Raw genomic sequence first — 17,322 nt, forward strand, 5'->3', positions numbered from 1 at the left:
TGGGTATTTTGGTTACTGTGATGAAAAGCTGACTAATACAAGGTGTCTGAGTTTAAATTTTAAGCATGCTTATTTACTATAAGAGGCAAGCAAATTATTGTTTTCTAATAAATTTGTTCAACATTCTAGGATAATTATAATTGAAGGGTAACATTATAAACTTGTACTTATAAATCGTTGGTTTGGCAGAATAAAAAGAAATTTCAGAAAACAATTCATACATCCTGAAACACAAGAACCAGAATAACAAGTATTTATCATTAATGAAAAACCTTATTTTCATACAAATAAAACTAACTGGATTATTTACATATGAATACTTACGCTGAGCCTCCAGATAATCTTGCAGAATTTTTCTCAAGAAATATAACTATGTTTCTAAACAAGGAAGTTATGTTGACCAAAACACTTTTTGCTTCCTAGTTACCAAAGTTCTCAAAAGAGAGAAATATTTCACCATTTCCTCATGAAACTTAATAGCTTTATTAAGACTCAATATCTCACATAATATTATTAACACTGCTTTCTTTGTAACAAAAGAAGCACACTGAATTAACTCTTTGATAACAAAGCAGCACCCCAGAGCTTAGATGCATGGGATGGACAAAAATTTCAACCTACTATAAAGAAAAGCAATAAAAAATAAAAAATGTCTATAAGCGCACACACCTTAAGTATTATACACAAGTTCATATGTATAATACAGCTCAAAATGTGCTACAGTTACATATCATTGACACTTATAAATTCCATACTTAAGTAAAAGGTAAGCCCTATTTTCTGGTGTATCAGATATTATTTCCAAATAACTAAAGATCTAGAAAAAATACAAAAGAAAATTCCAGAAATCTGCTAAAATTAGCACAAGTTATTTCTTTTTTAAAGGTCAAGAATTATATTCTATTAAATTTCTACAACAGTTTTCACCTCATGCTTGCCATGAAGTGGCAGATTTTATGATTTAAAATCACAGTCAAATTAACTGTGCAACTGTGTGACTTTAACATCTCTGAGTGCTTTTGGTAGACATAATTTTGAAATCAATCGATTGAGGTACCTTTGATCTGAATATATATTATGGAAAAAAAGCTTTTGCTTTTATAATTATAATTCTTTTCCTCAGTAGATCTACTTAAGTTTACTAAGGAAAAAATAGTGGTTGATTAGTTGTAGGAAGCTGATATGAAACAAACACAAATGAAAATAAGGTTAATATAATGCTTTGACTTACAGGTTAAAAACAGGATTTCCCAGGAATCCCCAAAAATGCTTTTTTAAAAAGTAGATGGATGTATACTGCCACCAAGTGGTAAAAACTTAAGAACATTTTGGATAAGGTAAGTTTTAAGTTTGGATAAGAAAGTTTTCCTAACTGCCATTCTCAAAACAGTTTCTTTTAGTAAATCACTGTGGAGTTGTCATTATTATTGTAATGTTTGAGACATCTACATTTGCTGGTTGCTGCTTTCTAAGTTTCCATTTGTTTACTACCTGATCTATAAATAGTGGTACCTTCATATACTTGTCCTTAATTTGTCCTCTTTTGAGTAAATACCTTACTGTACTGTAATTTTATGATCTTCAATCACATTTTTCTTAGCTGTTGGTATTCATTTGACACGCCCTAATTTTTATGTATCCTCAGATAGTAAACTCAACTCCCCAATTATCAGATTTTAGTTTCTACACTTTGAAATTTATAATTTTATCAAAAATTAATAATTAGTGATTGCTGAAAAGTACAACCAACCAAAGTTACAAACAGTACTTTAAAAACTGCAAATTTTGTCCAAGGTCTGATAATGTTTTTAATTTGTTTCTAATTATTTTCTTTTATATTATCTAACATGCTCTCATTCATGTCAATAAAAACCTAACATGTTAAGAAAGATAGTCTTCAAAGAAGCTAAGATTCTTTTTAAGGAAATGTCAAATATTCTACATGCATAGACTGCATTTTCTTTCTCCACTTGCAAGTAAGTGGTGATTCTGCTTTAGGTAATGGTTACATAAGCTCCCATCTGACCAATCCGGCCACAAAATCATCTATAAATTCTGGACAAACTATCAAACACCCAAGGGCTCAATCGCCCTGATCAAAATTAGCCAGACTGTGAGAGTCCCTATAAAAGTGGAAAAGAACAATACCTGGTGAGTTTCCTAGTTGTTCTGTTAGTTTTTTAATGGTGTTTATTCTGTGTGGGGAAGCCTATTCTATGCCCTGCTGGATAGATAAAGGTGCAATGGAATATCCTTAGTCTTTTTAAAATGGAGAACCAGAAGACAGTCTGGGGCAACAGCAGCTGCTCTGAAGTGAGGAAGGAATTCTACAGACAACCAGAGAAAGGAAACTGAATTCTGTGGATAATTTCTGCCTAAATCTCTGGCTGCCCTCTGAAGAACACATGTATATACAGACTCCACACAGCCCTATTAAAGCTGGAAAATTTGAACTTAAATTTGCATTGCTCCCCAGGAAACAAAGTGTGCTGTTTGAGTACAAACTAATTTGTTTCTACAACAAAAACATCAGAACTGTCTAGAGGAACACAAAATTCAGTCTCCATAGTATAATAGTCACAATGTTATCATTTAAATTTATTCTATGACATAAATAAAAAGTTTAAAGTTACTTGGCATGTGAAGAAACAGGAACATGTGATACACTTTTAAAAGAAAAGACAAACAACAGAGGCAACCAGATGTTGGAATTAGGAGGCAGGATTTTAAAGCAGCAACTTGAATTATTCTCAATGGTATAAAGGAAATTACATTTACAATAAATAAATGGCCAAGAAATAAAAACTATAAAAACAACCAAGTGGAAAGTCAAGAAGCAAAAAATTCCATGCTTAAGTATTTAGCCAAAATCTATTGAAAAAAAAGTACACACTCTGGGACAGGTGATTCATTTTTTTGAACATGGCAATTTGAGAAATTATGGAAAACAAGACACATAAGTCATAATCTGTCTACTTCTGCAATCTTCCTTGTGGGTTTGATATTCCACTGCTCAGAAAATATACCATCTGCAAATGAGATTTTACTTTGTTCTTCCTCAACATAATGTCTAAAATGTTAAATACTGACTAAGATTGGACTCACCAATTATCTCTAAAGAATATAGCCATCTTCATTGAGTTTCTTTCTATTTTTACTTTTGACTCTCATCCTTCAGTCACTAAAGAGAAAGCAATTCCCTGAGAACTCAGGATAACAATTCTTAAAAAGACTGTCAATTTTTTCTAAGACGTATAATAAACCCAGATTTGACAGATAAAAAGATAATGCGGTATATACATAGTGTAATATTATGCACCTTAAAAAAGCAGAATGCTAAGTGAAACAAGCCAGTCACAACATACGTTATCAATCTTGTATGATCCTACTTATAAGCAGAATTCCATTTACATGATATTTCACCTACATTAAGTATCTGAAGTAGTAGAAATCATAGAACCAGAAAGCAGAAGTGGTTACCAAGGGCTAGTGGGGAGGGGAGAAGAAATAGTGTCTAATGGGTATGAAATTTCAGTGTTGCAAGATGAAAAAGTTCTAGAGATCTGTTGCCTAAAAATGTGAATCTCACCTAACATTACTGAACTGTACATTTCAAAATAGCTAAAATGGTTAAGTTTATGTTGTGTCTTACCATAATAAAGGAGTCTGTCCATTTTTTACGCTAAAATTTAAACCTTGTCGAGGCTTTTTGTTTACATTATTTCATTCCTTATTTCTTTTCTGTTCACATGTATAGTTCTCACTCAAGTGACATATTACAACATGTTCATTTACAGAATTCTTTATTGACATTCTCCCATGGGTTTATACTTGCCTAAGTATTCACTGATCCTAATCCTCACACATTATGTAAGTTCAGTAAAGAGAGGATTGGTTCAGTTTGTAGTTCTTAGGGTCCTTCGTTTCTATGGTCAGCAGGCAATTTATCAGTTCTCAAGCAGGTAGACCTATTCTAAGTACTTGATCCGATAACAATTATACATGTGCTGCGGTTTCAGGTTCACCCTTGAAGCCCCTTAAAATTATTGTGTGAATACCAAATAGTATTTTTTATCAAAATTTTCATTTTATTGAACCTTAAAGTCATATAAAGTCATTTGTAGGACTCACATCATTTCCTTTAAAAATTAAAAAACGTAAATAAATGTAAGTTGAAGACTAAAATATTTGCTTAATTACTGTATGAAGAGATCACAAATAACGTAATGTGAAAATTTTGGTTAAAGTCTTACTAAAAGTCAGTAACTTTATAGAGAATACAGTCACTAACTGCATGGAAATGTATCTTACTGTCTGCTGAACAAAGTAATACTTCCTTTTCCTTTTTCTTGTCCAATTCAAAAGAGCTTAGAATCAATGAGTGCTCTCTTTTACTAGAGTACATTTCAATTTGCTCACTACAAAATAAAGTATTTATTCCCCTGTCAAAGCTCAGAACTTGATATCCCCAAATGTGCTACTGAGTAGTCTAAACTGAAGGAAATTGAGAAAAACTCAGAAGCAAGAAGGTTTCTTTGACCCTCCACTGCCCTCTCTTCCAAAGTAGGCCATAGAAACTGAAAGTCCCCTCATTCCTTTTCCCCTGAAGCAGGCCATTAAACCTAGGAAGGTCATTCTCTGACCACCTCTCTTGCTCTTCCCTTGAAGATCCTCATGTGATAAGTGTTCCTCCCTATAAAGAGAAGGAATGTCACATAGAAAGTCAAGAAGAATCTGAACAAACAAACCTTGCTATGTTCCTGCCTAGTTATTATCATCATATCATACCTTTTTGTCTTCTAGCCATACTTCTGCATGACTGTCTGCAAAAACAGACTTCACTTTGTTCAATCCCCAGCACAACATTAAAAAAAAAAATTTCTATGTTCAAAAGTTATTAATGCATCAAAACACCTAAGAACCTTATGAGTCAAACCACACTGATTATCTATGCTTTCTTATCAATAACATACTAAAGGTGCAAGCCAAGGGTAAGCCAAACTAAAATCTGAGATATAAACCCATTACTGACCTTTGAGTCTGAAAAGTATAGAAACTTGTTTTACTACGGAATAAAAATATATCACATATTAATCATAAGTCTACAGTTGCAAATTTTCTTTTTCTCAGCAAACTATATTAACATGATGGTATTTTGGGACATTTGATCAAAGTTATAATCAAGTTAATGATTAGTTCACTCTCCTATAAATAAACAGCTAAGTATGATGACCATATAATTTATCAACTAGATTGGGAGACTACTGAAAATGAATTGGTTGCTATTAATACTTATACATCAAGTCTAATGAGGACTGTACTAGGAAAATCAGAACTTACAAGTCACCCTAGTAAACAGCTAAACATCCTCTTTTGTTTCTTACTTATAGCACCAAGAAAAGATTCCCCACATATCCTATCTACCTTTCTTGTTTCTTGCCAACATTTTCAGACATAGTTAACATCAAAAATAGAAAACTTAAATTATTAAATAAACTCTTGTGTGCATACACCTCATTTGAGTAATTACACAGCAATTTTCAGATATGCTCCATAATTAGGATTTTAAAGGTACTTGATTATGAAAATGAGTGACAACAAAATGCTAAACTATGGATTACCTATCAATATCATATATTTCTCAATTTCTAAGTTGACTGCTTCCAGTTTAACCTAGTTCTTACTACTTATGAAGAACCAGAGAAGTCAGTATTCCCTAGTTTTATTTTTTCTATGACCAACTTTTACATTACCACAAATCTTGACAAGCTCCTTATAGAAAAAGTTCTCACACTTCTTTCACACATAATCAAAACCATACAAACCTCTGTCAGTTGCTTCAGTTGGCCTTTATTTGTACTTAATTCCTCTGATAGGTCATTCTTTTTCACCTGTAGCTCACAAATTTCTTTTCTTAATGGATTTACTAGTTCATAGAAGCGAATCTTAAAAAACAAAATAAAACTTTAAATTAATTAGCAGTTTTTTCAAATTACAATTAAAATCTGCTTGTTTACAATACAGTAGTTTACCCTCATCTATAATTTCACTGTAGTTTCATTTAGCTACCATTTACTACCATCAACTGTTCTGAAAATATTACATGAAAAATTACAGAAATAATCATAAATTTAAATAATTCTATAAAATATACTACCATAATTATTCAATTTTATTATTAGTTATTGTTATCAATCTCTTACATCTTTATCCAATTTTATTATTAGTTATTGTTATCAATCTCTTACATCTTTATAGTAAAATTAAATTTTACTATAGGTATGTATTTAAAAGAAAAAAACTGTATACTTGGTAAAGAGATCAGTACTATTCAAGGTTTCAGACACTCAGTGGGGGTCTTGGAATGTTATTCTCCAGGGGTAAGGTTCAGTAGCAAATCAAATTATCAGTAATAAAAGGAAACACCTACAAAATTGAAAGACAGTCATTAATTGTATTTATTAAACTTTTAAGTCTAATGTTCACTTACTTGAAAAAACAGGTATCTGTAACTCCCCACCACTGACAGCTCTTTCTTCTATTTGTTCTCTATTTACTACTTACTCTTCCTACTGCTCACTCCACTCTTTCTGCTTATAAATTTTCTAAACACATCAAGTGTTCAAAACGGCCTTGCTCTTGAAGTTTCCTCTGCTAAAACAGTTCTTCCTAAACATAAATGCATGGTTCATGCCTTGTCTCTTTTCAGGTCTTGATATTACCTTATCAGTAAAGCCTTTCCTGGTTCTCTTACCATAATTTAAAATAGCACCCTGACATGGCAGCACTCCCTGTTCTTCACTCCTGTTCCTTTTTTCTCTCCATAGTGCTTATGGTAATTCCACAGATTTAATTTTTAAGTTACTGTTTGCATCATTGCACTAGAACATAAGCTCCAAGAAAGTAGGAATTTTTGTCTTGTTTGTATATTACTCTACCTCTAACGCAATGCCTAAATATAAATATATGATAAACAATAAATATTTGATGAAAAGATAAAAGTTTATTATTATTATTTTTTAGTGGTGCTGGGGATTGAACCTAAGGCCTCACACATGCTAGAAAGCACTTTACCACTAAACCACATGCCCAGGGGTATCCTTTGCTCCTATTCCAGGTCCTTGGCAAAGTTCTGTTTACTGCCTCCACTACTGTGCAAGGGATAATTAGGATGAATCTGGAGGTATTTTTGATACCATTACTTCCACTCCTAACTTTCTCAGAAGAATCTGTCTGCCCTAACTCAGCAAAGTGTTCTATCTAAAAGGTTCTATCTAAGAATCCACTTAGCAAGTTGGGAGAGAGTAGTGAGGATTTGTTATACAGGTATATAATCTGAAACACCTCAATATATGAAAACACGGCTTATACAGCCGGATGGAATGTGTTGTGTGCATATACACACACACACACACAGGAACACACACACTTTTTTTTGGGACAAGGACCGCATTATGTTGCCCAGGATGGCCTTGAATTCCTGGACTTAAGCAATCTTCCTGCCTTAGTCTTCCAGGTAGGTGGGACTATAGGCATGTGCTACCTGGTTCTATATTCTTGTGTATAAAAATATTTCTCAGGTTTGATTTTTAATATGGCAAATATTGATAAAGGGATGTTGACACCAAACAATTTGAGATCACTATCATAGACTAATTCTAATCATAGGGTTATATGACCCACACTGCAACGAAGAGTGTGAATTACTCTGTCACCACAAAGTTCTTCCTTATTCTTCACCTTTATAACCACGCCAACTCCACTCTCTCCCACTATCCCTAACGAACTCTGGGCAACAACTAATCTGTGGCTCACCTCCATAATTTTTCATTTTGAGAACATTATAAACCATCACTTATGATAAAATAATTCATTTCTGTGGACTAAATAGCCCATAACTTCAGAACCCTATTTATTGCTTGCCTTTGGAGTTCAATGGTCAAGAACCTTTAAAATTTGATGATCTGAACACCAATCACCATTTTCAGATCAGGACCCTAATATAATTAATCAGTTGGGTGCTTCAAAAGTAATGAATACTACATACACAGCAAACTCGAGTGACACAAGACACTTACAGATACATATTCAGGAATGGAAAGCTGATCTTCAGGAAAAGCTTTTAGTTTCATGTATTGCTCTTCTGTCAACTCAAAGTCACGTAGGTTTCGACGAATATCTCCAGCTTTCTCTCTTAGCTGAAGATTTGTCTCTTCTAGTTGCTTCTGCCTCAATAAAATGGTTTCCATTTCTTGTTTCATTAGTTCTTGATATTTTCTACATTAAGAGAGAATTTATAGCAAGCTTTAAAGAATCTTTGAAGTTTGACTTTCTCAAAGTTCTCTATTATAACATAAAATTAGGAAATGAGAAACCCAACAGTATTCTCTCTCTCTCTCCTTTTTTTTTTTTTTTGGTACTGAGGATTGATGCAGTGGCTCTTTACCACTGAGCTACATTGCCATTCTTACCCCTTTTTGTCTTTTATTTTGAAACAGGGTCTTGCTAAGTAGCTTAGGGCCTTCCTGGCTCAGTCTCCCAAGTTGCCAGGATTACAGGCATGCCACATTGAGCCCTGATGACCAACAGTGTTCTCGTTTCCAGCTAAAAGTGTATTTACTTAATGAGTTACACATGAAATGACAATTTCATACTAATTAGTAAATGTCTAGCCACATAAACTATTAGAGAACTGATATTGTTAAAGAATAATTCTAAAAATGCAAATTATAAAATTATACATTTCCTCTGCTTAAATTTTAAGTCTTTTACATCGGCTTTGGATTTTCCTTATTAAAATAATTTTTACTTATCTTGTATCCTGGAACTTCAGGAATATCTCTTTTAAGACGGCAACAATGAACAACCATAAAGTATTCATTCAACCAATGAGATTAATCTGTACATACCCTCCATTCTCAAAGAACATGCAGAGAAGTTGTTCTTATTTTTGTCTACCCAAAGATTTTAAAGCAAGAAAAAACAATCTGATTTTCCTCCTCCCTATTATATTGCTCCTATTAACAAACATGTTATTATTTTTCTAATCTTAAAACAAATAAACAAAAACAAAACTTGACCCCATTTCACTTTTCCCTTTATTTGCTCCCTCTTGGGAGCAAACTTACTCAAAAGTTATCGATATTGTCTAAGTTGTCCAATTCTTTACCTCTTAAACCCATGCCAATTTGGTTTTTACCCTTTACTTAAATCTCAATGACAGACTGGCAATGATCAATTCTTAGTTCTTTTCATCCATGATCTAACAATAGCAGTTGACACATGTGATCTTCCTTGATATACTTTCTTTCCCTGGCCCCCAAAACACAACACCCTCTTCATGTTTCTCCCATTTTACTATGGCATCTTCTCAGTCTCCTTTGTCTTACTATTGGAGCACTTAGACCTCTGTCTATAGTCACTCCCTCTGGGAATTCATTTAGCCTCATGACTCAAATGCAGGTTATATCCTAATGACTCCTACATTTGTCCTTGCAGACCAGACTTTTCATATACCTCCACATGAATTTCTAACAAGACAACTTTAACTTAACATGCACCTAATTGAACTCTGACTCTACTCACAAACCCATTCCACTATGGCTTCTTCCATCAGAACTCACAGCAACTTCATCTTTTCATTTATACAGGCTAAAAATATTGGTGCAATTCTTGACTCTTTTGGACATTCTGTCAGTTCTACCTTCAAAATGTATTCAGAATCCAACTACTTATTAAACACCATTGCAACCGATGCCCTTTCAGCATCACTCAATCTGAAAAAAGTCTAACAATGTATTGTCCCAATAGCACCATCATCACCTGGGAATCTCTCTGAAATGCAAATTCTCAGACCCAACCCAAATCAGAATCTCTGAGGGCTAAACCCAGTAATCTTTTTTAACCAAACCCTCCAGGTATTTCTGATGTATGCTGAGGTCTGAGTTCCCTGATCTAATGTGATAGCAGCTAATAACTGGTCACAATGCTTTTTAGGAAATCAGTTAAATAGTGAATTTTTTAAAAAAGAAAGATACCTACTTTACACACTTCTAATTAAAATATTCATTTGTCACAATTTTTACAAAGGGTCCAGATGTTTTGAATACAAATGTATGCTTTCATTCCTACATAAATCATTGTGTATGATTTCCAAGTTCAATTTCTTTACAAAAGTAGGAAACCTTAAGATATTTAGAGAAATCTGAGAAACTTTTCATAGATTTGATTTTTTTTTGCCCCCAATCTTTAACCTGTCTTACTTTTACTTAATTTGATTTTTGTTACTTTTATTGACTATTTCCAATGAATTTATTATAGTTTTTACAAAGATAACATCTTTTTGTATCCATATTTAATTGTTTATATAACTTTGAATTAAATTATATGAGCATAATTGGCACAGGTATATTTTAGAGCAACAATGAAAACTTGATAAACACACATGTGAACTGGAGAAAGTATGCAGAAATAAGAAACTTCTTTAAGCCAGGAGTCTAATAGGCCATGACAATCAATCAACATGTTTTATAGAGTAAATGAAGAAAATTTAATCTAGACAGTTAGTTAAGGGGTGATTCTTTAGCTAGCCGCCTTTTTCTTTTATGTTTCACTTACAATTGATCAATGTTAACTGAATGAAATGTTGAATTTTGACTTTTTCTAGTTTTTTGTATTGTTGTGTCAAATAACATATATTTTGTTGTTGATGTGAAAATTACTAATATTTCTTATTTAAAATTTCTGTTTTGGCTTATGATAACATGTGCAAACAAGAAATAAGATTACTTTTAGTTACTAAATAGATATTGTTTCTTTTAAAACTTTTTTTTACCTGGCATCCTTCTGTTGAAAAGTCAACTGGTTGTCTAATCTCAAACTTAGTAGCTGCTTCTGGTGAAGTGCATCATTAAGTTTCTCCTCCAATTCTTCAATCTTAAAAAAGAGAATAAGGCGTTCAATTTTCAAATTTATCATACAGAAAAACCTTCAGTTTGAAAAAAAAATTATTTTAGAAAGCATTTAAAGGAACACAATAAAAATGGATAGAGGATTTCTTTGTAATGGTTTGTGTCTACAAACTGCAAAGTCTGCTCATACTATGGTTTGAAACTGTAGACTCACACATGGCTTTCTGTTAGACTATCATAAGACTATCTTTTCCCCCTTAACCCAAGCTCGCTGAGTAGCTAGCTCTTTGACAACCGGGAATTCATTCTGGTGCCTTTCCCATATACTTTTTTCCAGGCCAGATCCAGCATTTGTATTCCAGATCAATTTATCTGACTATTACACATCTTCAATTAACTAGGAAAAGGGTGATGCAATAAACATTCAAAACAAAATGAATGGCTGACCTTATCTAATTCTTTACTTGCTGAATCTCCCTAGCCTCCAAAGTAAAAATAAATAAATAAATAATATGCATTCTGTTTGATATGCTTGCCTGGGTTATTGTAATTCTTCGCTGGTTTCCCTGCCTATGGTTTTACCAACTTTTCCATCTATCTTCCTTTATATTACCTTTTTAAAATGATGTCAAAATTTTACTTTCCCTAAATTGCAGGAGGCTGAGGTATGAGGATCACAAGTTCAAAGCCAGGCTCAGAAAAAGTGAGGTGCTAAGCAATTCAGTGAGACCCTGTCTCTAAACAAAATATAAAACAGGGCTGGGGATGTGGCTCAGTGGTTGAGTGTCCCTGAGTTAAATCCCAGTACACACCCCACCTCCCCCCAAATATTAAATAAATACAATATATAAAAAGTGTGAAAGGAAGATCAATAGAATAGAAAAAGGGGGAGAAAGGAGGGGAGAAGGAATGGGAACTGAAATCATATTACTTGTATGTAAATTATATCACAGGAACCCAAACATCAAGTATTAATATAATGCTCTAATAAAAAAGTTAAAAAATTACTTTCATATTTTTAAATCCTTCAGAGGATCCTGCCTTTATAAAAAATTCCAAATTCTGTGGTTAATATAGTAGTCCTTCTTGATCTGATCCTTGTCAACCAATTTCTTTGTCACTAGTTCTGGATTTTTATTAGTTAACACAATGTCCAATTAGAAACTTACACTTGCTAGCTTCCCATCCCTTGCAGGTAGGGGTGGTCAATGCTATATAGTTCTAGTCAACAGAGGTAACTGGCTTGAACTTCTGGGAATGCTCTTTAGAGAAGACTGATCCATTTGGCACATGCCCTCTTTCCCCATCACTACTTTCCTCATTACTACCTGTAACATGCACACAACACTAGAGGCAGATAAACCATCTTAAGATTTTGTGGTACAATATCACATGCTAAAAATAGCTGAGCAGAAGATTAAAAGGACTTGGGTTCCTAATGATGTCAAAGAGTAATCATATCAGGTCTAAATTACTTATTTTCAGATCCTGTAATGACAAGAAACAAATCCTTATCTTGCTTAGGCCACAGTTTCTGTGCTTTTACTACCAGCCACTATTTTCCAATTCTCTGGTAGTAACTGTTGAACATAATACCTCAAATCCTGGAATAGCTGGTTCCATCTTTTTCCACAGCAGAAATAGCTATAACATTCATGACACTTAACTATTCCTGACTACTTGAATGCTTCTAATGAAAGGACACTCTGTAACTTAAAACCAGGCCATTTAAATGTTAACAGCAATATTAAATTATACTCAGCAGAAATCTACCCTCCCTTGAATCATTATTATGTAGCAATATCTAGTAAAGGAAAAAATGTTTTTGAATGACTGGCTAAAAATATCATTTTTCCTAGATTCTAGACTTTCACTTTCTCACATTTTAACATCTCTGAAATTAGAATGCATCTTATATATAATTTATGGCACAGAAGTTCAACTGGCAGTTTTTAACCTTAGTGACACATGTGATGGTCTATCTTACAATTGAGGTGGCTTAGATTTGAAATACAATAAATTTTTCTAAAATATGATATTTCTTGATATATTTGGCAGCAATTATTTTACTAAGGGGTCTCCAAGCAGAACAATCCTAGTATTCAAACAACAGGCAAAAAACTGAGAGTACAGAATATAGAATATGCCAGTATATCTCATTAAACTAAGTATATTCACATTTTGTCAAAGGAATGTTAAAGATACAGAGAAATATCTAAAGAACGATAATCCTGGACTGAGGTAGCAAAAAGTTGGAGGCAATCTGTGTGTCTCACACTGTGGAAGTGGATGAATGGACTGGTGGATACACACAAAGAATTCTGTTAAGAGTTGGAAGCAAGGAAGTAGATGAACATACAGTAATTCAGATGGGGTGTGGCTCAGAGGTAAAGTGCTTATCTAGAATGCACAAGGCTCTGGGTTTGATTTGCAAAGTAAACTAAATAAATAAATTAGCTGGATAGAAAAAAGAAATGAGATATAAAACAAAATAAAATAACAATAAAAAAACCTGTTCTCAAGAATACATGTAAACAAAAGGATAAAGATTAAAATGGTTACATGGGGTGGGCTACTGAAATAAAAATAAATATATTCTAAAAATAATGGCCTTGTTATGATTAGTGACTATTATGTGTCATACATTTAGTAATATGACTTAGTTTCCTACATTTGTAGTCCAACTAGAAAACTACCACAAAAAACTATACTATGTACTATGGGGCACAAGAATATTAATATAGTGCCCAATAACTGAAGCTACAGATAAGTATATTATTTGCACTTATAATATATAAATATGTTTTTATCATATACCAAGATGTCTAACAGCTTACATACATTGATTGATTTACTCCTCAAGAAAATTCCATGACGTAAATACCATTGTAATTTTACAGGACATCAAGGAATGAAAAAGTTAAAGAATTTGCCTGAGGAAACTGATAAGGATGGGACTGAATCCCAAATTATACATACCTAAAATTTTGGCTGTTAACCAGACAGTCTTTCATGAATTAGTCACTATTTCTAGAATGTAATATGTAAAAAAACAAGAGCAGTAGTTGGGCACAGTGGCCCATGCTTGTAATCCTAGTGGCTCGGGAGGCTGAGGCAGGATGATCACAAGTTCTAAGACAGCCTCAGTAACTTAGCGAGACCCTGTCTCAAAATAAAACATAAAAAAGAGATGGGGATGTGGCTCAGGGGTTGAGTGCCCCTGGGTTCAATCCCCAATATCAAAAAACAAACAAAAAACTCCCCCAAAACACAAAGAAAAACAAACCAACAAAAAAATCAAAAAAACAAAAAACAAGAGAAGCTATTTACATCCAAGTACAATATAAATTGAAAACAAATAAAAAAGCTGACCAAACAAAATGTAGTTGTGGATTTGGTGTATAATTGTTACTTAATGAAATGTTTGTTGACTGCATGGATTAATAAATGGAATATTAACTTAGGATTTTTCAATGAGTTGCATTAAAGGAAATCTTGAGAGGGATATATAGCCAATAGCATTGTAGGAATCTATCTGAAGTAAAAGAAAAAGGAGTAAACTAATAAGGATAGGAAACCACCGGCTGCACTGATAATGTACTAAGGAACCTAGTGTAGGATAGGCAACTGCATAGGGTATCTAAAATAAAGTGTTTGGAGATTGACTTTAGTGGAGCATTGGCTTTAGACTTCCTAGGATTTAAATCTTACCTAGCTCCACCACTTCCATCTGAATGGCCTTAGGTATGTATTAACCACTCTGTGTGGCTTTGTTTCATCAAGAGAAAATGAGGTTCAGTCATATATATTTAAATATATATATTACATAGAAGGGGCAAAAAAATGAGAATACTATTTTAGTTGATAACAACAGCTAATACTTATTGTGTGCTTAGTAGGTATTAGTGTCTGATCCCCAAATTCATATATTCAAACCTAACCTCTACTGTGATAGTATGTATAGTCTTTGGGGGAAGGGTGATTAGGTTATATGGATGGAGTTCCATGAGGGATTAGTGCCCTTATAAGATACCTCAGAAAACTAGCTCACCCTTCTGCCATGTGAGGACACAGCAAGTATGCAACCCAGAAAAGGGACAGAACCTAATCATACTGGACACCCTAAATTTGAACTTTTCAGTTTCCCAAATTGTGCAAAACAAATTCCTATTGTTTGTAAACTACCACACCTTTGGTATTTTATTATAGTATCTCAAAAGTTATAAGACACTAAGTAACAGTAGTAATCTAACTTACTTTGTTGACTCATTAATAAGATGGGTCAAGGAAGACTCCTCTCCCCTCAAAAGGATCTATATCTCAAAGGGTTTTTGTGAGGCTTAAATGAAACAACACATGAAAAGCTCTTATAAAGTGTTTGTGTACAAAATAAACACTTAGTAAATGTTCAATATTAAATTTAAAATATTAATTAAAAAAAACTTTCCTAAATTACTTCTCTACTTTTTCAAGATTTTAAGGTTTTGTACACCTTGGTTTACTAGAGGTATGGTCAACAAGTATTTCTACTGACAGGACACTAAAATATGTTAGTATAGAAAGATATGAACTAAAACGGAAGACTGACTTAATAAGGGAAGGTATATATGAAACAACAAAATGGGAGAGTGGAAAGAGCTGGGATCAGAGCAAAGGTGGAGGGTCTACCATTGTAAAGAAAAGATTTTCTTAGAAGTAGTAACAGTAAAGAACTGTCTCCTGTCTTTCTGGAATCAATGTACACTTCCTAGAGCTAGTGAAAACTTTACAAGGTCTTACATAAACAAGTTTGTATCTGTAAATAAGCACAAAGGGCCAAAAACCAAGGACTAGAACATTCATATTTGCATCTCAAACAACACTTACTAAAGACTATGGTACCTGAGTTTATGACTCCTAGAATGACTCAGTAACTAGCAAAAGAAAGAGAACAAAGAATTCAAATTTCTAGGACAAAGACAATACAGATTCAATATTATAATCATGATTTTGATTCTCCCTATCCAACTATTCACATCAGGGTGAGCGAAGAAGAAAACTTGGGTAGAAATTATACCTAAGAAAACTTACACATGCTAATTTAAAAAATGTAGCCTACAGAAGTAATTCATCTATGCTCACATTTAAATCATCCCATCATTCAATACTCAAAGTATTAAACGGCTGTCCTGGACGAGGATTGTAAGTGTATCATTTTAAGTTCATAAAACATAAATAAATTTTCTTATTTATATGCAGTTTAAAGAAAACAAAGCATGTAAATAACAAAATTTACACCTGGTCTTACCTTTGTAAGATAATCCACTTTCAAATTGTCAATCATCATATTTTTCTGGGATAGTTCTATTTTCAGTAACTGAATATTATGAAGTAGTTCTTTGCGTTCAATTAGCTGCCTGGTGATTTTGACTTTACCCTCTCGCTCTTCTGATGAGGAAATATCATCTGTAGGAATTGTTGTTTCTAAACTAATATCTTCAGATTCTAGAGAACTGGAGATATTCATTTTTTTGAGCTCCTTTGGAATTTTTCGAGACATCTTTTATTATGGGCCAGTTTTCTTTTCTAATTCAATCTTCTGAAGATTAAAAACAAGTAAGAATTTAAATATACCAAAACATTAATAGAAAGTAGAGCGCATTAATGAAATACTAAGAATTCCCCCCAAATAAATAGGCAATTTGGAGGACCCCAAATTTAAGACTGGTTACTACAGTAAATTACTGCTAAAATCAAATACATATTCATTAAATCCAACTGTGAATTCAGCCCTTTGATGAATTAAAAAAAAAAAAAATCCCGTGGCAGGAATCCTATTTTGAGGAAACAAAGAAATGTACAAAATGAAGTCCATTAACACCCAAGAATGCACCCAATAAATGCAACACAAGCTCAAATGTAAGAGGAACTGTCCCCTAATAGAATCACTTCTGAGTAGGTCAGGGTAAGGTTATACAGAGACAGGACTTAAGATCTCCAAGAGTTTGGACAGGGGTCGTATAAAAGGGAAATCATGCAGGCATTTAGGTGGGTATAGAGGTGGAAGAAGTGTAAAACAGCATAAGAAGACAGTGGTAAAATTTGAACAGTGCCTCGCCCCTACCCGCCACACACTTAAAACATCAAGACTGCTGCCTTAAATGCGTTCAGATTTTACTCTACAGGTAACTAGGCAAGACTAAAGAATTTCAAATGGGTAAACAATGAGAAAAAAAAATATTTTAAATACACGAGTTAGATCCCAGAATGAAAACAAGCGTAGAAGAGAAAAAAATATATATATATCGTAGAACTGGAATCTAAGTAGAACGTCTTATCTTTTCGCAAGAATTTTCAGCAACTTCCTGTGTAAATACTACACGATATAATAAATTACTTATAATGTCGTATATTTCAGTTTTTCTAAGTCGTA

At 33.2% G+C, this 17,322-nt stretch overlaps 1 protein-coding gene across 1 annotated transcript in view; it reads right to left on the reverse strand.

Annotated features, from left to right (window-relative positions):
• The window catches only part of PIBF1 (progesterone immunomodulatory binding factor 1), a 227,033-nt gene that overhangs the window by 209,227 nt on the left and 484 nt on the right, over positions 1–17,322 (reverse strand). The window contains exons 2-5 of the mRNA XM_079138952.1: positions 16,198–16,488; positions 10,835–10,935; positions 8,079–8,277; positions 5,826–5,945 (exon numbers count right to left, since the gene is read on the reverse strand). Coding sequence (XP_078995078.1) covers positions 5,826–5,945; positions 8,079–8,277; positions 10,835–10,935; positions 16,198–16,449 — 672 coding nt within the window. The 5' untranslated portion in view covers positions 16,450–16,488. The remainder of the gene's footprint in view (positions 1–5,825; positions 5,946–8,078; positions 8,278–10,834; positions 10,936–16,197; positions 16,489–17,322) is intronic.

Source organism: Sciurus vulgaris (genome assembly GCF_902686455.1).
Source record: "Sciurus vulgaris genome assembly, chromosome: 4".
In the NCBI taxonomy this organism is placed as follows: Eukaryota; Metazoa; Chordata; class Mammalia; order Rodentia; family Sciuridae; genus Sciurus; species Sciurus vulgaris.